Source organism: Chlorocebus sabaeus, chromosome 9 (genome assembly GCF_047675955.1).
Source record: "Chlorocebus sabaeus isolate Y175 chromosome 9, mChlSab1.0.hap1, whole genome shotgun sequence".
Lineage (NCBI taxonomy): Eukaryota > Metazoa > Chordata > Mammalia > Primates > Cercopithecidae > Chlorocebus > Chlorocebus sabaeus.
Window position 1 is genome coordinate 96,836,464 of NC_132912.1, and position 23,303 is coordinate 96,859,766.

Here is a 23,303-nt window from a genome sequence, read left to right on the forward strand (position 1 = left end):
AAAATTAAATCACTGAAGTTTTCCAGTAGAAGAAATACAATGCATTCAATAAGGATAAATAACTGTCTGCTAATAATTAGAGGAGGATCTCTGCTTGCAGACCCTACTAATTCACACTCTGTCCTCATTCTCATCCCCTCCCTTTGTCCATGGAAGTGATGCTCAAAGGATCAAGATCAAAAGGCAGTGGAAAGAAATGAAGGATGCAGGAGAAAGATGGACATTGGGAATAAAGGGAAGAGACAGAGGGGTGGTGAGGAAGGTAGGAAGATCAGGACAGAGCAAGAAACAACAGGATGAGATTCAAAAGAAAGCAACATGGGGAATATGCAAGTGATGAGGGCTCAGAAATTTTAATAATGAAGAAACCATGGGGACCAAGAGGAAGTTGAAGAAAGCTCCTGGAGCAACCTAGAGAGACAGAAGAGAGCAGAGAAGTGAGTGAAAGGAATAAACCTGGGATGAGAGAGAGGATCTGCACTGTAACTCTGATATTGACCAGGAGGATTGACAACCTCCCTATTGTTAAATGCCACATACATGCCAAGTGCTGTGCTGAGGCTTTGCATTTATTATAGCATAGTGGGCTCACTACCCCAGAATGGAATCCAGAGGTGGGCTGTTTATGGAGCTGTGCACCAGAAAACACTTAGATGTCTACACATAAGTTCACATTCAGGAGACTAGGAGAGGGTTGTTCTCTCCACCTCCAGTCTCAGCCCAGAAGGGCAGAGCCTGGCCAGCCACAGAGCCCAGTCCAGGTACTTCAACAAGGAGAGCTGAGTGGAAGAACAGAAGCGAACTTATCCCTGAGCGTAGGAGGGGTTCCATCACCTTCAGAATGCTAGCAAATAGTTAGGAGGGGTGAAGGTGGATGGTGGTGGCTTTCGGGGGTAGGAAGTTACCTGAGGTCCTCAGGCCAGCAGGCATGGCCTTGGAGATCTAAAGATTCAGGTATTAATGCTATTATGACCATTTGGGTATTCAGGGCTGGTGAAACTAGAAACAGAACTCACAGATTTCTTATCCCTTTGAATTCTTGTTTATAACAACGCTATTATATCTCCATTAAAGAAACACTAGTTACTTCCCCCATGCTACTGGATGGTGGCACCAAGTACAACATGATCAGTGTGACACAAAGACCATACTCTTTCCACTCTACCCTAAGGCATCTCATTAGAGATGGCATCTCTGCTGTCCCATCTCTGCTATCCCATTTCTGGTTGTCAGAGCAATATGTTCTAGGAGGTCAGCCTCAGCCTCAGGCCATCTTTAGGCAGACAGGAAGTTAAGAGAAGGGAGATGCAGTGCTGGTCCAGAAGCAATGACCAAGGCAGAAAGGGGCCTGGGGAGCCGTGAAGATAGAGGCCACACTGGACATTTCCAGCTGGGCAGAGAGAGGAAGGCTGGAAACCAGGAAAAGATGAGCAGGAGTTCAGCCAGTGAAGGCTTGGGGCACAGGAAGCAAAAAGCCTGGTCCTATAGGTTGGCATTGGTCCCCTCCATCTGTTGGGGACATGCAGAAGCCTGGAGCCACAAGACGTCAGGAACTTTCTGTCCCTTTCAGCTTCACACATGCACAGCTTAGTGAGAACATTACCCTTGATCCTCTGAGCCAGGGATCACAGTCTACGGGATTTGTGAAAATTTGGTTTTGTCTTTCAGGGAATTTGTCCCCATGTGATTCATTAATTGACCCACTGCTCCTTAGAGCTGCAAGGAGCCTGGTAGTTCAGGCCATTAAGTCCCTTCTGTAGGCCTAATTCATAGCCTGACATCACAATCCTAACAACATAATCCATTTGTCCTGATTTGATTTTTTCTTTTCGAGAGGCTCCCTTGGCAGGCAGGATTTCTTATTATGATATGATTCATCCATATGGTAATTACCATTAGAATTAGTATCTCAGATGTGATTCATCTTTGGAAATATTAAGCTGGAAGCATCACTTACAGAAAGGCCTGTTCCATTTACAGCCATGGGGAATTTCTGCAGAGATGCTTCTTCATCCAGCTAGCATTTGTTGACTTTTGCCCCATACTGGATTCTGAACTAGGGTCCTTGAGGTGTATAGAGATGAATAGGCCCTAGGCTGTGCCCTCAGTAGCTTCCATTCTAGAAGGGAGATGATAGGGACGTAAGTGCTTGTCAGATGGATGGTACAGTCGGAGATGAAAGGTAACATTTTCTCCTTAAAGTCTAGGATACAGGTTTTCAAACTCTAGCAGGAATCAAAATCACCTGAAGGGCTTGCTAAAATGCAGATTGCTGGGTCCCAGCCCAGAGTTTTTGGTTCGGTAGGCCTGTGATGGAACCCAACAATTTGCAGTTCTGACAAATTCCTGGGTGAGGAGGATGATGCTGGTCTGGGGACCACACTTTGAGGAACATAGCTCTAAGTCTTCTATTATTTCTCCACTGTGCCCTTTCTTCATTGCTTGCGGCGTGCTAAGCAGTGCCCTGTGCTGGGGACAAAATGTTTATTAAAGCTTGGTCCCTGTCCTGGTGGGGACATAATAGGAGAGTAAACAGTGATTTCTGTACTTCACAGAAAGTACCACTAGAGCTTTGCTTAAGGTGTCATTGGATCACCAAAAAGAACATGATTATTTCTTGCTGGAACCCAGGGAATGCCACATGGAGGAGGGAAAATTTTAATAAAAGGGATATGGATTGGAAGAAGTTGTATGGAAAGGCATTTGCAGCTGTGAAATTCACAAATTTTCAAATGTCCTGGGGCTTCCTCTAACTCCTTCTGAGATGTTCCCCTGGAGTGACAAAGGTTCAGCTTACTTCCCATAGAAACCTCTGGCACAGTTCTGGTTAATTGGCCTGGTTTTCGCAAAGCTTTTATTTTTGACTTTCTGGGGTTCTGTGTCAGTGTCTCGCTCATGCATGGTGTGAATACTCTCAGTAGAATGGAATTCTCTGCACAGGCATTTGAATGGAATGTGGAATCATGAGCAGAGGAAACGACAGCCTGCTACCAAAATTCTCCTCCCCATCCCTGCCATTTAAGTCTCCAAGCTGCTCCAACTACCCCCTCCGACAGCCTCACTGTTTTTGTTGACTCTTCAGGAAATTCGACAGTTCTTATATCATTGCATTTTGTTTACCTACAGACACCCATCAGACATGAAACTTCTACTATATTCAACCTTTTAGAACACTGCTTGTAGATTCCAAAGTTAGAAAAGAGGCTCATGAGACTAGTAAAGGGGTTTCCAAAGCATAGTGCAGAGCTCTTACACTTTGTGCCGTGAGAGGCCCCTGCATTGTTACCGCCTATTAACTCACAGGTGACACCGTTAAAATAAATGTCATTGTTTTTCTAGCTCAGGGCACTTTAAGAACCACATTATGAGGAGGATAAGGGTCCTATTAGAAGCACATATATAGTCACTATTGAGAAATGGCCGCTAATACTGAAGGAGAATAGTAATAAGAGAGAGGGAACAGGAGAAGCTAATATATTAGAGAATAATGATCATCAAAATAATCATCAAAATTAAGTTTAATTATACCCTCCATCTGCCACTTAAGAAGGGACTGGGTATGATGGAGGGTAAAATTCCAGCACTTTGGGAGGCTGGAGGTGGGAGGCTGCTTGAGCTCAGGAGTTTGAGACCAGCATGGGCAACAGAGTAAGACCCCATCTCTACAAATAATATAAAATTAGCCTGGCATAGTGGTGGTGCCTGTAGTCCCAGCTACTCAGGAGGCTGAGGTGGGAAGATCACTTGAGCCCAAGAGGTCAAGGCTGCAGTGAGCTGTGATTGTGCCACTGCACTCCAGCCTGGGCAACAGAGTGAGACCTTGTCTCAGAAAAAGAAAGAAAGAAGGAAAGAGAGAGAGAGAGAGAGAGAGAGAAAGAAGGAAAGAAAGAGCAAGGATGTATGGATTATAGAACAGTAACACTAAAAGGGACCTTGGAGATAATAACTGGCCAGCCTCTTCATGATAAAGATAAGAAAACTGGGGTAAAGGGTGGGTTATGAGGAAGAGTGTTTCAGTTATTTGCCCAGTATTATACAATTACACAGTACAGACTGTGGGTCTCTCCAGGGCAGTCTGTCTTTTTTCTTTCTAAAATCATTGTTCTCCAGCATCTACCATAGTCAATGTAACTGCACTCAATGTTTATTTAAATTGATTGAGCAGAGTCAATACATGAATCCATATCTTGGTTTCTTTTAAACCCCATGATCCTTTCAAATGATCAATTTCATGAAAAATTAGTAGGGAGAATAGATCAGATTAAGTCCTTTGACTCTAAGCCAATCAGCAAATGATAATGGAATATTGTTAAACTATTGGTGAATTCCTCAGAAATGGCCAAGTTTGGTTAGTCGAAATTAAATCCTCATTTGGCTACAGCTATTCTGAATACTTTGTAAAGATTTTATGCCATTTTGTATGATTTACGTTATCTAGTTTTCAGCAAATACAGGTGACAATACAATGTCGCCTGTCATTCAAATGAATCCAATATATTCAGGGCCAAAAAAAAACAGAGCATTCTAGCCAAGTTTTTGGTGAAGACATAGAATTGAGAAATTCATTTATTCACTCAAGAACTGTTCATTGAGAACTTATAATGCCAAACACTGTTCTAGACCCTGCAGATACAGCAGTGAAAAAAAGAAAATCTCATGAAGCTGAAATTCTAGTGGAAGGAATAGACAACAAACAAACAAAAAGTGATGGAGGGATTGTGACTACAATTACCCCTCTCTTGAAAGTGCTTCCTTTGACATCTGTATTAGGATTCTCTGTTTGGTTTGGTAGTTAACAGCACTAGCTTAGAGATGGAGAGTCTTGATGTTAAGTACTAGCTGTGTGCACATTAGTGCCTTATTTTTAAATGCTGATAACAGTAGAACCTCTTCATAGAGCTGTTCTGTGGTTTAATTGAAATCATGTCTCACTACTCAGGGCCTAGTTCGTTTTAAGCATTCAACAAATGATGCAATTATTATTATTATTATTATTATTAAGTCAATGGACCTCTAAGTAACACACTTTCTTCCTGTTGAAAGATTTCAGAAGATATGCCATCAGATCTTAGAACCTCATGATTTTTCATAAGTGATCTCAAAAAGATAGCTTCTGAAACAGAGCAAGTACAAAATGACTCCCCTTGACAATACCGTTTTTGACTTTAGTAGAAGTCAAGAAAAAGCTCTGGCTATTCCAAGGAGCTTTCCTTCTGGGTGAGTGCTGTGGATGTGGTGTGTCTGGTTGCTTCATGCCTTTTAGTGCATGCAAGTCTTTGCCTTTGTCTCCATCTGAATTACCCTAACTCTCTTCAGCCTCAGTATGCTTGTTTTCTTTTGTTTTGAAACTAAACTCCACATCCCAGTACTGGCTTCTACATGGCATCCCTCTTTCATGAGTCACGAGGAACTGCAAATGCTTTTTTAAGTGTTTATGCAAGTGTTATCTAAGCATTGCTTGCTTTTCTCTAAGTCACTTTATCATGTCAAATCATTTTGCCCAAACCACTCCAGGCCACAGCACCTACCATAATGGGAAGAGTGTAATCCCATGGAAAGGATCCATTAACAGTTTGCAACATTGATCTATATAGCTCTCTATATAAAGCCTAAATCTCTAAAAACTTGGCAATGACCAAATATAAAAATTTTGACTCCTTTCCTTTCCTCCCAATGACTTCAGCAAGTCCTGTAGAAATATATCTTGACAGAGGCCGGGCGCGGTGGCTCAAGCCTGTAATCCCAGCACTTTGGGAGGCCGAGACGGGCGGATCACGAGGTCAGGAGATCGAGACCATCCTGGCTAACACGGTGAAACCCTGTCTCTACTAAAAATACAAAAAAAAAACTAGCCGGGCGAGGTGGCGGGCGCCTGTAGTCCCAGCTACTCGGGAGGCTGAGGCAGGAGAATGGCGTGAACCCGGGAGGCGGAGCTTGCAGTGAGCTGAGATCCGGCCACTGCACTCCAGCCTGGGTGACAGAGCAAGACTCCGTCTCAAAAAAAAAAAAAAAAAAAAAAAAATATATCTTGACAGTATATAATGGCCTATAATTTTTTACTAATTTATTTGGTCTACTTGTTTATTGTCTGCCTTTCCCATGAAAATGAAGCTCATCTTGCTCACTGGTAGAACACCAGCAGTTGGACTTAGCACAATGTATGTGCTCAGTAAATGTAAATCACTTGTTGAATAAATGAATGCTCACATAGCTGTCTAGCAAGTGTGGATGCCATGTTGTGATGTGTTGGATTTTGTTTCAAAAAAGATATTGGCCTATGTAGGGCAGTAGTCTGTCTAGTTTTCAGCACTTTCCATCACCATATTATCCTTGAGTTCCTCTCATTTGTGACTGTATAATTTAAAACTATAAATCTCCACATAAAGGAAGCATATTTGGTTATTCATTAGACTTATCTTGACTATTTTCAAAAGTAATTGAGAGTGACCATGAAAGGAATTATCATGAATGAAAACAATAACAACAGCATTGTAAACATCACCTAAACCTCTTGCCAAGATCACCCCTAACAGTGTGATCTTTATCCCACTGTTGGGCTTTGAGTGTGACAATGGCTAGTGCAATGGATAAAGCTGGACCACAGAGTTAGAGAAATCTGGGTTTCTATCCTGGCATAGCCTCTTACTAGGTGTGTAAGGCTAACTGTATTTCTCTACTTCTCTAGGCTTACTTTCCCATCTACAAAATGAATCAACTTTATAGATTAGTGTGTGGATTCAAGTGTTATGTAATTAACATTCTTATTATGGTTCCAAACACATCATCATTGTGTCAGTTAACTTCTGCTGTGTGGCAAAGCACTCCCAAAACCTACTGACTTTTCACAACAATCATTTATTTAGTCCACGATTCTGTGAATTGGTTGGGTAGTTCTAGTCTGGATCAACTGATCTCTGCTGAGCTTTCTCATGCATCTGTGGCAGCAGTTGGACTGGAAGTGGATGATCTAGATCTAGGATGGTTTCACTATGTGTCTGGCTGTTGGCAAGTTATCAGCCAAGGTGACAGGGGTGACTGGGCCATGGTCTTTCATCCTCCCGCAATCTCGTTCAGGCTTCTTCACATGGCAGTTGTTGCAGAGTGCCCAAAAGCAACAAGAGAGAGCAAGCTCCAATGTACAGGTATTTTTCAAGACTGCTTGCATCATATTTGCTAAATTTCCATTAGTTAGGGAAATCACAGTTCCAGCCCAGTGTCAGTGAAGGAAATAATTCGTGGCCATTTTTGTAGCCTGCCACAATCCTCATCATCACTGTCATCATATAAACCAGTATTTGTTGAGCATTTACTAAGTGCCAGATGCTGTTCTAATCATACTACATTTATCAAAGCTTGTAATTCTAGCCACAACCTTATGAAGCAGATACTATTCTATCTTATATTGGAGAAAAGGAAACTGAGGCAGAGAATGGCAAAGCAACTTACCCAAGGTCACACAGCTGGGAAGCATGGGCGGTGGAATTCAAACCAGTGCTCTAGAGCCATACTTGTAATGACTGTTCTCTACTGTCTCTTCTTCATACACTATGTGTGGATTTTTCCATGATTTCTTCTTTTTTATAAGTGAGTGATCTAGGAAGAGATAATACTTTGATTTTTTTTTTTTTTTTTTTTTTTTTTTGAGATTGAGTCTCACTCTGTCGCCAGGCTGGAGTGCAGTGGTGCAATCTCGGCTCACTGCAACCTTCGCCTCCTGGGTTCAAGCGATTCTCATGCCTCGGCCTCCTGAGTAACTGGGATTACAGGCACATGCCACCACACCCAGCTAATTTTTGTATTTTTAGTAGAGACGGGGTTTCATCATGTTGGTCAGGCTGGTCTTGATCTTCTGACCTCGTGATCCACCCAACTCGTCCTCCCAAAGTGCTGAGATTACAGGTGTGAGCCACTGTGCCTGGTCAATACCTTGATTTTGACAGGTTCCCTGAACATTGCCATATCTACCACCACTTTGTCCACACTTCAGCATTTTTCCAACAAAGCACCTTGAGTTTTTCTCATCCAGGATTGGTGTGACTGGGATGCATTATTCCAGATCTTGGTAGTAACTTTTGATCACTTTCTGGTTCTTTGTGGTGAGGGTATTGGCAATGGTGATGGAAGTTCAGAGCTTCATTCGTAGAGCACTTCATCTTTTATTTCTTCAGACAAGTTTGGGGGCTTGGAAACATGTGGCTGATAACAATGTTGAAATATTACTTAATATATACATAGCATTTATATATGTTTATTAATAGTTTCTCAGAGGTGATTTACAATACCTTTTGATATCAGAGACTATGGCTTTCTCTCTATCCTTAGCAACTAGCACAGGCAAGAGCACACAGAGGACACATTGGAGGAGCTCAGTACATGTTTGTTGTAAATATCTACATCCATATCTGTATTTTATTAAGACAGGGTAACAAACACATATACACACATATACTAATGGTGATCAGGTGTGATCACTAAAGAATGGTGGACACTGGCATCCAGTAGAGAACTCATGCCCCATCTAACAGTAGAAGATCTAGCCATTTGATACCATGTAGGAATGCTCAGTGTTACCAGATTGTTTCATTATTCAAGAGATGCTGGAACTTCAGATGTATATGTAAAACTTTTCTGAATGTAAACAGTGTATGTCAGATGAAACAGGTCTGTTGCCTGAATCTGGCCCATGGGCAATTGATTTGTGACCTCCCTACATTAGGCACTTGTTGGCACCTTTCGATTGCATTATAACTGTCCTGAAGGCCCGAGGTGGAAGGGGAGACACAGAATAAGGCAGAGATGGAACAGTGAGATGACAAGAGATGAAAGACTTTGAGAAGGATGGATGATTGCCTATTTCAGAGATTCTGCAGAGGTCAAAGAAATGGGAATAAGAAAAGGCTATTAGATTAAAGCAAATTAATTATTTGGCACAGCACTACATCTACAGGCTGTGTTCTTTTAAAAAATTATCAAATAACATGGGAAATACTCAGTAAAGCAAATGAAAATAATTTCTTTACTCTGACCCTTCTAATTGTCTTTAATATTCTATTATGCAATGTAAATCTCTAAAAGGAGAAGAGATTTACTGAGATTTTTTAAACTTTCATGATTAAGAAGTCCTTAGGTCATACAATCCCTTGTATATAGAATGCTTTGAGGAAAACACCTTGGAAAAGCTGGATAAGAGACTGAATGAGTCATTGGGAATCTATGGAGGCCTGATGTGGAGACTGGAATGCACATGGTAGTGAGCGAACGCACAATGAGCCAGTAAAGCAGCTTGGCAAGTAAAGAAAGTAGGCCAACCTATCAGGAACTAGGAATTGCCAGCTTAGTAATCTTTTTAAGACAAAATCGTTTTAGCATCATTCCTTTGCTGAAAACAAACCAGCAAAAAAACAAAAAACAAAAAACAAAAAAAAACATCAAGGAGTGCCCTCCTCTGATGGGTGAAAGCTCTTTGCTTTAACAATCCAGGTCTCCTTTATCAGGCCAACTGACCTTTCTCATCCCCCAGTTGTTCCCTGGCCTTTCTCATTCCCCAGTTGTTTCCTACGCTCACTCCCTGCTCTTAACACTCTACTCCACTGGCTGTCCTTATTGCTTGCATGGTGAGTTGTCTCCCCAGCTGCTCCGGTTAGAGACATGCCTGCTTTCCAAGGCACAAGTGAAACCCTGCTTTCCCTATTAAGCCTTCCTTAGCCATCAAGCTGCTAGTCAGTTCTTTTCCTTACACAACTGGAGCAGTTACTTCTGAAGGACTTGCATAGGACTTACTGTGTTGGAGACAGCCTATATGATTTGGAGCCAAGAGAATAAAACTGCGTCTTGAGATCTGCAGCTCTCTACACGCACTTGTCCTCACAGTACACCCAAATAAGATTAGCATAATATTGCCCAGAAACACAGAAGAGCAAGGGCATAACTCCAATCACATTGCATTTCATAGATTGTGGTCTATAGTTATACAACCACCTATTATTCACTGAGGGTAAAAGAGTGTATTCTCTTTTATAGACTTGCTCAACAGTAAAAACCATCATTTCTAGACACTAGGCTGAGTATATTACATCTTTATCTTGGTGAATCTCACAAGCTCCCTAAGAAGAGTGTTATTATCCCCATTTTACAGAGGAGGGAGCTGTCTTGAAACATTCAACTCAGCTTGTTCACACTTACGACCAGCTCTGTATCTGGTGAAGGTAGAGTCAGGTGTACAACCTCATGTACCTGACCCCAAACCTGGGCTCTTTCTGTCCCAGCACACCATCTCCATGGCCATGCTGGCCACTAGAAATTTAATGACAGAGAATTAAAGGTAAGAATCACACTGTGCCTTCAAGTGGCAAATATATACCACTAGACAGAGGAAGACAGACAAAATCTAGTTAGGGACTACACAGTTTGAATATCATAGAACTTGGTACATTCTGGGGTATCACAAGGACCTAGCACAGCTCAAGAGAGGCCCTCTTGAGTGAGATTTGGAGGTTGCAACATTATGGGGGCACATGCATGGCCCACAGGGCAGTGAGAGTCTTCTACTCCCTGGCCATTCGTCAATGTCACTGAAGGAGGTGACCTTCATTTCCACGCTACTCTAAGCTCGTGGCTTTTCTTTCTGTCTCCTTTACTAGACTGTGGACTCTGAGGAGAGCAACTATTTTATTTATCCAGCCCTGTCACAGTTTCTGGTATATAAGCAGTAACTATTTGTTGGTTTGATGAATGAATGACAAGTCAGCCAAGGCAAGGTGCTCAAGGTGACACGATAGACACAGCACAATGTATACAACCTTATTCCCCCATCAGAGAACTGGATTACCTCACTGCATGTTACGTGTCTCCCCTGTTTGTTTATACACTATCCAGAAGTCTCTGGCTTCTCAGAATGCTTGACAAATTCCAAGTCCTCCCTTCAATAATGTCAAACCTTATAATTTTCAGGCCTCATCGAAGATTGTGAAATCCTGCAGCAGCACAGGAGGTGTGTGCTGCCCCTTGCACTTTCCCCACATCTTCTGACACAGTACCTTGCACAGAGCAGGTTCTATACGCATGCACATTGAATGACTGCATTGAAATAGATTGGAGGCATGGTTAGGAACCTGTCCTAACCGTGCAGTCTTGTTGAGACAATGCTTGGTGAATTCGGGTGATAAAGGGAGAAGAAACCAGGATAGTGACAGTGACATAGATGGGGCAAAAAGAGTGAGCAGGATCTGTCAACATTGGATATGGGAGGTGGGGGAGGAGGAAGAGAAAAAATGATTCAAATACTTCGATCTCAGCTGACAGTTTGAAGGATTATGCCCAAGGGGGAAATAGGGAAGTTCTCTTTCCCCATAACCCTCTCATCCTCACTTCAGTTTAAGCATGGAGAAAAGATTTCCCATAAAAGTCAGGCTGAAACACTCCGTGGAGGGAGACAGACCCGGGACAGTCATTCAGGAGTGTCCAGGAAAACAAGAAGGAAAGGTTTGCCCTCATCTCTCTGCAGAAGAGCTTTGCTCTGCTGAGGAGGAGAAATTTGAGCTGAATGTATTTTTGGTTGGTATGACTTGTAAGTTCTCTGTTTGATAGCAGAGTTGTTTGAATGACCTATTTTATAACTACACAGAGCTTTTCCAAATAGATGGTGTCTGTAGAATGTTCAGGTTAATGCATGAGCCCAGTGCTCAGAGTGTTTGCACTTGGAGCATCTGAGCCTTCTTTCTTAATAAGTCATCTTGGCATTTTGTCAACAAGTTAATTTGCTTTCCTAAGAAACTAGATTAATACTTCCTGTACTTTGTGCTATTCACAGATCTACAATGCAGTGAGAAGAGGAGAAGAAACAGAAAATACAGTTGGATCTCTACTCCATTTCTTCACCAAGCTCCCAGTCTCCGAGACAGCCCATGGAAGAATAAGTGTTGGTCCATGCTTAAAGCAATGTGTCCGAGACACTGTATATGAGTATCGCGCCACCCTCCAAAGGACTTCAATATCGCAGTACATCACCGGTTCTCTCCTAGAAGCAACCACGTCTTTGGGAGCAAGAAGTGGCCTTCTCAGTACTTTTGGAGGATCCACTGGACGAATGATGCTGAAAGGTAATGCCTGAAATTTCACTTTTAACTTTTTATCTTTGACTAGAGAGAAGGATCTAAGTTAAGATTTATGCATTCCTGATGGAAAATTGAGTTCACTTTTCAGTGACTTTAAGTAAAAGTCACTTCTTTAAGAGAATATAAAAAGGTGCTCCCTTCTTAAAATCCCCTAAGGTATCAACATTCCAAATAGTAATCATTAAGATTTTGAAACTTTTTTTCAAATGAAGTAAATGGTTAAAATGCTATCTTTAATTTTTTTTTTTTTTAATGATTCAGGCAGGTAGTTTCTCCTAGTGGTAGTTTATGTCAAATGTCAATTACTATGATAAGATGCTAGGAAACAAATATGGTCAAGCAGTCATATTGAAAACCCACTGTGGCTGGGAGCAGAGTGAAATGTAGATCTCCTTCATACACAGAATTGATAGGTCTCCATTGACCAGAAGAGCCAAAGGCCATCTTCCAGCTACTCCCATCTTAAAGTCAAGATAGGCAGGCATCCCACTGAAAAATGAAAACCAATGGAAAGTGGGATCCCTTGGCATTTGAACTTCCCAGCTACTTCCCACGAGCAGCAGACAGGCAGGTCAGAAATGGCAGTGCATCAAAGAACCTCGGAAACTTGTACACTGCACAGCTGTCATAAGCTGCTTGGCAGCCTTCCCTGGCAGGAAGCTGCCAACCAGACAGGGACCATGCAAAGCAGCATTCCATTGCCTGGGGGTTGCCAGAACTCAATCTGACAGCGGCTATTGTCCCTCCATAACAAATCCTGAGACCCAAAGCCAGCAGGCCAGTGACCTGCCTCCTTGATCCTCAGCCTTCTCCATTCCTATCCCCATACACACCCCTAGACAGGCCTAAGAGGAATACCATAACCTCCTCTTGTACTATGTTGGGTGCCAAGTTGGTTTGTTTTCTGTAGTCACCCAAACTTCAGGGGATTGGTTATAAATGAATGAAGAATAACAGAAGATGTGGGAACACTAATCCAGGAAACTAATAGCTTCATGTTTTTCAGCCATTCAACACATTTTTTGAGCCCCTATTAGATATAAGGTGCTGGAAAGGGAACAAAACGTAATTCCTGCCCTCATGGAGTTTATAGTCTCTAGGTGGTAAGTTGTTTTCCCTACACACAGGATTCAAGGTTTCTCCCCTCTGATGTGGCTCTCAAAGAGTGCCAAGCCTGCATTCTTCATCATACTCTTCTCAGGAAGTTGGGCTGAGATTGGCCTGTGGAATTGGCATTGTTTTAATGCTTGTGATTTTATGCCAGTGCCTTATCCCATGAGTTAATCAACATGTGTTGATTAAACCCCTCAACCCCTCCCATTTGGTTTTCAAAGTCTTTTTTTAAATTATTATTATTATACCTTAAGTTTTAGGGTACATGTGTCCAATGTGCAGGTTTGTTACATATGTATACATGTGCCATGTTGCTGTGCTACACCCATTAACTCGTCATTTACATTAGGTATATCTCCTAATGCTATCCCTCCCACCTCCTCCCCACAATAGGACCTGGTGTGTGATGTTCCCCTTCCTGTGTCCAAGTGATCTCATTGTTCAATTCCCACCTATGAGTGAGAACATGTGGTACTTGGTTTTCTGTTCTTGTGATAGTTTGCTGAGAATGATGGTTTCCAGCTGCATCCATGTCCCTACAAAGGACACGAACTCATCCTTTTTTATGACTGCATAGTATTCCATGGTGTATATGTGCCACATTTTCTTAATCCAGTCTGTCACTGATGGACATTTGGGTTGATTCCAAGTCTTTGCTATTGTGAATAGTGTCACAATAAACATATGTGTGCTTGCGTCTTTATAGCAGCATGACTTATAATCCTTTGGGTATATCCCCAGTAATGGGATGGCTGGGTCAAAAGGTATTTCTACTTCTAGATCCTTGAGGAATCGCCACACTGTCTTCCACAATGGTTGAACTAGTTTACAGTCCCACCAACAGTGTAAAAGTGTTCCTATTTCTCCACATCCTCTCCAGCACCTGTTGTTTCCTGACCTTTTAATGATGGCCATTCTAACTGGTGTGAGATGGTATCTCATTGTGGTTTTGATTTGCATTTCTCTGATGGTGAGTGATGATGAGCATTTTTTCATGTGTCTGTTGGCTGTATGAATGTCTTCTTTTGAGAAGTGTCTGTTGATATCCTTTGCCCACTTTTTGATGGGGTTGTTTGTTTTTTTCCTGTAAATTTGATTGAGTTCTTTATAGGTTCTGGATATTAGCCCTTTGTCAGATGAGTAGTTTGCAAAAATTTTCTCCCATTCTGTAGGTTGCCTGTTCACTCTGATGGTAGTTTCTTTTGCTGTACAGAAGCTCTTTAGTTTAATTAGATCCCATTTGTCAATTTTGGCTTTTGTTGCCATTGCTTTTGGTGTTTTAGACATGAAGTCCTTGCCCATGCCTATGTCCTGAATGGTATTACCTAGGTTTTCTTCTAGGGTTTTTATGGTTTTAGGTCTAACATTTAAGTCTCTAATCCATCTTGAATTAATTTTCGTATAAGGAGTAAGGAAAGGATCCAGTTTCAGCTTTCTACTTATGGCTAGCCAATTTTCCCAGCACCATTTATTAAATAGGGAATCCTTTCCCCATTTCTTGTTTCTCTCAGGTTTGTCAAAGATCAGATGGCTGTAGATGTGTAGGTATTATTTCCGAGGGCTCTGTTCTATTCTATTGGTCTATATCTCTGTTTTGGTACCAGTACCATGCTGTTTTGGTTACTGTAGCCTTGTAGTATAGTTTGAAGTCAGGTAGCATGATGCCTCCAGCTTTGTTCTTTTGGCTTAGGATTGTCTTGGCAATGCAGGCTCTTTTTTGGTTCCATATGAACTTTAAAGCAGCTTTTTCCAATTCTGTGAAGAAAGTCATTGGTAGCTTAATGGGGATGGCATTGAATCTATAGATTATCTTAGGCAATATGGCCATTTGCACAATATTGATTCTTCGTATCCATGAGCATGGTATGTTCTTCCATTTGTTTGTGTCCTCTTTTATTTCACTGAGCAGCGGTTTGTAGTTCTCCTTGAAGAGGTCCTTTACATCCCTTGTAAGTTGGATTCCTAGGTATTTTATTCTCTTTGAAGCTATTGTGAATGGGAGTTCATTCAAGATTTGGCTCTCTGTTTGTGTCTGTTACTGGTGTATAAGAATGCTTGTGATTTTTGCACATTGATTTTGTATCCTGAGACTTTGCTGAAGTTTATTATCAGCTTAAGGAGATTTTGGGCTGAGACAATGGGGTTTTCTAAATATACAATCATGTTATCTGCAAACAGGGACAATTTGACTTCTTCTTTTCCTAACTGAATCCCCTTGATTTCTTTCTCTTGCCTGATTGCCCTAGCCAGAACTTCCAACACTATGTTGAATAGGAGTGGTGAGAGAGGGCGTCCCTGTCTTGTGCCAGTTTTCAAAGGGAATGCTTCCGGTTTTTGCCCATACAGTATGATATTGGCTGTGGGTTTGTCATAAATAGCTCTTATTATTTTGAGATACATTCCATCAATACCGAATTTATTGAGAGTTTTTAGCATGAAGGGCTGTTGAGTTTTGTCGAAGGCCTTTTCTGCATCTATTGAGATAATCATGTGGTTTTTGTCTTTGGTTCTGTTTATATGCTGGATTACGTTTATTGATTTGCATATGTTGAACCAGCCTTGCATCCCAGGGATGAAGCCCACTTGATCATGGTGGATAAGCTTTTTGATGTGCTGCTGAATCCGGTTTGCCAGTATTTTATTGAGGATTTTTGCGTCGATGTTCATCAGGGATATTGGTCTAAAATTATCTTTTTTTGTTGTATCTCTGTCAGGCTTTGGTATCAGGATGATGTTGGCCTCGTAAAATGAGTTAGGGAGAATTCCCTCTTTTTGTATTGATTGGAATAGTTTCAGAAGGAATGGTACCAACTCCTCCTTGTACCTCTGGTAGAATTTGGCTGTGAATCTGTCTGGTTCTGGACTTTTTTTTGGTTGGTAGGCTATTAATTATTGCCTCAATTTCAGAGCCTGCTATTGGTCTATTCAGGGATTCAACTTCTTCCTGGTTTAGTCTTGGGAGAGTGTAAGTGTCCAGGAAATTATCCATTTCTTCTAGATTTTCTAGTTTATTTGCGTAGAGGTATTTATAGTATTCTCTGATGGTAGTTTGTATTTCTGTGGGGCGGTGATGATATCCCCTTTATCATGTTTTATTGCATCTATTTGATTCTTCTCTCTTTTCTTCTTTATTAGTCTTGCTAGTGGTCTATCAATTTTGTTGATCTTTTCAATAAACCAGATCCTGGATTCATTGATCTTTTGGAGGGTTTTTTGTGTCTCTATCTCCTTCAGTTCTGCTCTGATCTTAGTTATTTCTTGCCTTCTGCTAGCTTTTGAATGTGTTTGCTCTTGTTTCTCTAATTCTTTTAATTGTGATGTTAGGGTGTCAATTTTAGATCTTTCCTGCTTTCTCTTGTGGGCATTTAGTGCTATAAATTTCCCTCTATACACTGCTTTAAATGTGTCCCAGAGATTCTTATATGTTGTGTCTTTGTTCTCATTGGTTTCAAAGAACATCTTTATTTCTGCCTTCATTTCGTTATGTACTCAGTAGTCATTTAGGATCAGGTTGTTCAGTTTCCACGTAGTTGAGCAGTTTTGTTTGAGTTTCTTAGTCCTGAGTTCTAGTTTGATTGCTCTGTGGTCTGAGAGACAGTTTGTTATAATTTCTGTTCTTTGACATTTCCTGAGGAGTGCTTTACTTCCAACTATGTGGTCAATTTTGGAATAAGTGCGATGTGGTGCTGAGAAGAATATATATTCTGTTGATTTGGGGTGGAGAGTTCTGTAGATGTCTTTAGGTCTGCTTGGTGCAGAGTTGAGTTCAATTCCTGGATATCCTTGTTAACTTTCTGTCTCATTGATCTGTCTAATGTTGACAGTGGGGTGTTAAAGTCTCCTATTATTATTGTATGGGAGTCTAAGTCTGTTTGTAAGTCTCTAAGGACTTGCTTTATGAATCTGGGTGTTCCTGTATTGGGTACATATATATTTATGCACCTTCCTTATGTTAACTCTTCCTGATGATTTGATCCCTTTACCATTATGTAATGGCCTTCTTTGTCTCTTTTGATCTTTGATGGTTTAAAGTCTGTTTTATCAGAGACTAGGATTGTAACCCCTGCTTTTTTTTTGTTTTCCATTTGCTTGGTAGATCTTCCTCCATCCCTTTATTTTGAGCCTCTGTGTGTCTCTGCATGTGAGATGGGTCTCCTGAATACAGCAAACTGACGGGTCTTGACTCTTTATCCAATTTGCCAGTCTGTGTCTTTTAATTGGACCATTTAGTCTATTTACATTTAAGGTTAATATTGTCATGTGTGAACTTGATCCTGTCATTATGATATTAGCTGGTTATTTTGCTTGCTAGTTGATGCAGTTTCTTCCTAGCATCGATGGACTTTACATTTTGACATGTTTTTGCAATAGCTGGTACCTGTTGTTCCTTTCCACGTTTCGTGCTTCCTTCAGGATCTCTTGTAGGGCAAGCCTGGTGGTGACAAAATCTCTAAGCATTTGCTTGTCTGTAAAGGATTTTATTTCTCCTTCACTTATGAAACTTAGTTTGGCTGGATATGAAATTCTGGGTTGAAAATTCTTTTCTTTAAGAATGTTGAATATTGGCCCCCACTCTCTTCTGGCTTGGAGAGTTTCTGCTGAGAGATCTGTTGTTAGTCTGATGGGCTTCCCTTTGTGTGTAACCCGACCTTTCTCTCTCTGGCTTCCCTTAACATTTTTTCCTTCATTTCTACTTTGGTGAATCTGACTATTATGTGTCTTGGAGTTGCTCTTCTTGAGGAGTATCTTTGTGGCATTCTCTGTATTTCCTGAATTTGAATGTTGGCCTGCCTTACTAGGTTGGGGAAGTTCTCCTGGATGATATCCTGCAGACTGTTTTCCCACTGGGTTCCATTTTCCCCATCACCTTCAGGCACACCAATGAGACGTAGATTTCACATAATCCCATATTTCTTGCAGGCTTTGTTCATTTCTTTTTACTCTTTTTTCTCTACACTTCTCGCTTCTTTTCATTCATTTGATCTTCAATCGCTGACACTCTTTCTTCCAGTTGATTGAGTCGGTTACTGAAGCTTCTGCATTTGTCACAGAGTTCTATTGTTATGGTTTTCATCTCTATCAGTTCTTTTAAGATCTTCTCTGCATTGATTATTCTAGTTTTCCATTCATCCATTCTTTTTTCAAGGTTTTTAGTTTCTTTGCGCTGGTTATGTAGTTCTTCCTTTAGCTCTGAGAAGTTTGATAGACTGAAGCCTTCTTCTCTCAACTCGTCAAAGTCATTCTCCGTCCAGCTTTGTTCCATTGCTGGCGATGAGCTGCGTTCCTTTGGAGGGGGAGATGCACTCTGATTTTTGGATTTCCAGCTTTTCTGCACTGCTTTTTCCCCATCTTTGTAGTTTTATCTGCCTTTGGTCTTTGATGATGGTGACATACTGATGGGGTTTTGGTGTGGGTGTCCTTCCTGTTTGTTAGTTTTCTTTCTAACAGTCAGGACCCTCAGCTGTAGGTCTGTTGGAGTTTGCTTGAGGTCCACTCCGACCCTGTCTGCCTGGGTATCAGCAGTGGAGGCTGCAGAAGATAGAATATTGCTGAACAACGAATGTTGCTGTTTGATTCTTGCTCTGGAAGCTTCGTTTCAGGGGTGTACCCTGCCTTGTGAGGTGTGAGGGGTCGGTCTGCACCTAGTGGGGTATGTGTCCCAGTTAGGCTACTCAGGGGTTAGGGACCCACTTGAGCAGGCAGTCTGTCCGTTCTCAGATCTCAACCTCTGTGCTGGGAGATCCACTGCTCTCTTCAAAGCTGTCAGACAGGGGCATTTACCTCTGCCAGGTTTCTGCTCCTTTTTGTTCAGCTATGCCCTGTCTCCAGAGGAGGAGTCTACAGAGACAGGCTGGCCTCATTGAACTGCGGTGGGCTCCACCCAATTCGAGCTTCCCGGTGGCTTTGTTTACCTACTTAAGCCTCAGCGATGGCGGCCACCCCTCCCCCAGCCTCGCTGCCACCTTGCAGTTAGATCTCAGACTGCTGTGCTAGCAATGCGGGAGGCTCCGTGGGCATTGGACCCTCTGGGCCAGGTGTGGGATATAATCTCCTGGTGTGCCGTTTGCTAAGACCCTTGGTAAAGTGCAGTATTAGGGTGGGAGTTACCCAAATTTCCAGGTTTGAGTGTCTCAATTTCCTTTGGCTAGGAAAAGGAATTCCCTTTCCCCTTGCGCTTCCCAGTTGAGGTGATGCCTCGCCCTGCTTCAGCTCTCGATGGTCAGGCTGCACCCGCGGACCAGCGCCAACTGTCCGACATGCCCCAGTGAGTTGAACCTGGTACCTCAGTTGAAAATGCAGAAATCACCCGTCTTCTGTGTTGCTCATGCTGGGAGCTAGAGGCTGGATCTGTTCCTATTTGGCCATCTTGGGTGCACCCCCCCCCCTTTTTTTTTTTGTTTTGAGATACAGTCTTACTCTTTCACCCAGGCTGGAGTGCAGTGGCATGATCTTGGCTCACTGCAGCCTCTGCCTCCTAAGTTCAAGTGATTCTCATGCCTCAGCCTCCTGAGTAGCTGAGACCACAGGCACACGCCACCTTGCCTGGCTAATTTTTGTATTTTTAGTAGAGACAGGGTTTTGCCATGTTGACCAGGCTGGTCTCAGACTTCTGATGTCAGGTGATCTGCCCATCTCAGCCTCTCAAAATGCTAGGACTATAGGTGTGCGCCACTGCATGTGGCCTCAAAGTCTTTATATGCCTCAGTTAAACATATTTCTTTAACAATCAGTGGAATAAAATGGATTAAAAAACCAGATGGGTTTCTCACCACAAACAGTGATATGTAAAGCATGTGTTAGTTAGCTCAACTGAACCATTCCACAAGGTATACATATTTCAAAACATCATGTTTTACATGACAAATATATACAGTTTTTATTTACTCATTTTGTGGTCAGCAGTGTGTAGGTGTTATGAGGGACCCTAATGAAGTGTAAGTCAGTTTACTTGCCTTTAAGGTGTTCATCCTCTTAATGAGGAGGCCAGATTTTCATGCACCAAGTAATCAAATAATAATATAGGAAACTGCAGAGAAATAAGTGCCAAATAATGTGGAAGTGGCTCCTAAGTGTACAAAGAGTTTGGATAGCAATTTAATGTTCTATATGAGAAATGGCTTGGCCTGAAATGTGAAACCTCAAACAAATAAAAGTCAGTAAAAGCCACATTCTTTCTTCTCCATGAATTGTTAAGAAACAGATCTCCAGGCTGCCCAACCAAGGCAGGCATGCCTCCAGTCTTCCACAGATCTGTGGAGAGAAATGAGGCTGCTGGTGTGTGCATCTGTGGCCCTGATCGTAATTTGACTTCAATTGTATTTGCACTTCCCTGTTCGAAATAGAGCCTCATAGATCAATATTTCTGGCTCTGACACTCACCAGACTGTCAGCTAATGTGTTATCTTTAAATTGGTGTTTTATGCAAGAGTTGGAAGCTTCTTTATCTTTTTGTTTTGCAGCCCTTTGATGATTTCTGAGAACCCTCTAGAAACTCCTGCAGAATAATACAATTAGCTGGCTGCCTTCTGCTCCAAGCTTATTTCTGTAGTTCTGATTTACTCTCTTGTAAACCTTTTTCAATTTCAGCATCCTCTCCCATTTGGTTTTCAAAGCCTGTCCGTGCCTCAGTTAAACATATTCCTTTAACATGCAGTGGAAGAAAATGCATTAGAAAACCAGATGTGTTTCTCACCACCAAAAACGATAAGCATGTGAGGTAAAGCATATGTTAGTTAGCTCAATTGAACCATTCCACAATGTGTACATATTACAAAACATCATGTTGTACATGACAAATATATATAATTCATATTTGTCAACTTAAAAAAATAAGTGAAAAAAAAAGAGAGATGGGTCTTCAAGGTCAAAGAGTGTTTACAGAATCTGTAGGATCAGCATATTGGTTAGTGGGTCTTGAGCTCTGATGGCCATGTACTCTGCCAGGGGATCACGAGGACATGCAGCTGCTGTGATGTGGTTGTCAGCTTTTTTTCTTCTTCAGTATGTGTCCTGTGGCATAGATTTGGCCAACAACTTTTATCTATTGGGGAATATATAATACACTCTTAGTCTTCAGTTTATAAATGGGTTATATTCTACAGGTTCATTTCCCAGGAGTGATATAGAGCTTAGAACACTTTCCTGGATAAGCAGTATTAAATGTTGTGATTTGGTTCCCAGACTCTAGACCTCAAAAACCTCTGTAACCCATAACACAGTTGTAATCTGCACATTTCCCATGAAATAAAGAGGAAAACAGTATTATTAGAATACTGAGCATTAGCCTCAAAGAAAAAGCAATACAAGAGAGTTAGAAGACATTCCTTGTTGAAGAGCAATAATTTTATTAAAGATGAGTAAAGAGTTAAAACTTTTATGGAGATTTCAAAAAGGACTTTTAGCCATTTCTGAGATTTTAGACATTGACAGCTGTAGCTTTTATTATGGCTAATTACACTTCAAAACTTGTACCTATATGAAAGAGTCATAGAATTACCCCAGTAACTTTTTCCCTAATGTTTTTTAACGAGTTGCTTATAAATGGTATGAAGGGTAGAAGGAGGTAGCACAAGATTTAAATTTTTTCCTCAGAGATAAGAAAAAGGAATAAGTTCAAAAGAATAACCTCTTCCATAAGAGAAACCATGTTTGAAGTGGATTACATGGAATTTGTAAAGGTAGAGAAAAAGGAACAGGGAAAGACAAATGCTGTATGATTTCACTTTTATGAAGTACTTAGGGTAGTCAAAATCATAGAGACCTTAAGTAGAAAGGTGGTTACCAGGGGATGAGGAAGGGGAATGGGAATGGGGAGTTAGTGTTTAAGGGCTATAGAGTTTCTCTTTTGCCAGATGAAGAGTTTTGGAGCTTACTGGTGGTGATAGTTGCACAGCAATATGAATTTACTTAATACCACTGAATTGTACCCTTAAAAATGTTGAGATAGTAAATTTTACGTTGTATGTATTTTATCATAGGAAGAAATAATTGGGGAAAAGGGAATGTTGTGCAGGTCTTTCATCCCCCTCCCTAGTCTATTAGGATGTAAGAAAGAACCAAAGTGCTCCTCTTCTGGAAGTGGTTATGATTATGAGATGGGGGTCGCAGGCACCTGTACTAGGAGAGACTAGAAGAAAATGTCCAACAAGTTGATTGTTATTCACAAGTCAAGAATTGGTAACTCAAGGCTAGATTGTCCAGAATTCTACAGCCATGAGGCTTTATGGATTGATACAGAAGGTCAACAGTCGGAACACAAACATGCCTGCTTTTCTGCCTTCAGTGCCACCAAAGGTCATCTGCCTATAACGCTGAAAGTTTGCCAAATAACGAGAGACACTTTCTTACAATGAAGCATTGATCTACAAGGGTATGCCCTTATCATAATGGCGTGCTGTCTCAAAGTGGAAAAATAGAGCACCTTTACCTTTCAGTCAGGGACTTCCACTAGTTTGATACATTAAGATCCTTCCGGCCGGGTGTGGTGGCTCACGCCTGTAATCCCAGCACTTTGGGAGGCCGAGGCAGGCAGATCACGAGGTCAGGAGATCAAGACCATCCTGGCTAACATAGTGAAACCCTCTCTCTACTAAAAATACAAAAAAAATTAGCCAGGCGTGGTGGTGGGCGCCTGTAGTCCCAGTTACTCGGGAGGCTGAGGCAGGAGAATGGCGTAAACCCAGGAGGCGGAGCTTGCAGTGAGCCAAGATCGCGCCACTGCACTCCAGCCTGGGCGACAGAGCAAGACTCCATCTCAAAAAAAAAAAAAAATCCTTCCACTTCCTGTCCCTGTGCCCCTTTCCCTCTCGCCATTAATCTTGTTAGAATCTCAGGACTAACACCTTACAGCAGTGGCAGTCAAAAAAATTATTGACTTCAATAATTAGGAAGAAATTTTCAAAGTTATCACCTGCTTTTTCTTTTTTTTAAATGTTTTACCTACTGAAAATTGTAAAAACAAGATAAAGTTAAAAGGGAGAGAGAAAATTGAGATAATTGATGGTAATGTGAAGTACTAAAAATGGCAAAATTAGAAAAATACAGTGATGACAAGAGGATTTTTCATATAAGGCAGCA

General features: G+C 41.5%; 1 protein-coding gene across 2 annotated transcripts in view; it reads left to right on the top strand.

The window, feature by feature from the left end:
- PLCE1 (phospholipase C epsilon 1) overlaps positions 1-23,303 on the top strand; it is a 346,476-nt gene that overhangs the window by 134,791 nt on the left and 188,382 nt on the right. For both annotated transcript variants that reach the window (XM_007963605.3, XM_007963609.3), the window contains one exon: positions 11,810-12,098. In XM_007963605.3, the coding sequence (XP_007961796.3) occupies positions 11,810-12,098 (289 nt within the window). The remainder of the gene's footprint in view (positions 1-11,809; positions 12,099-23,303) is intronic.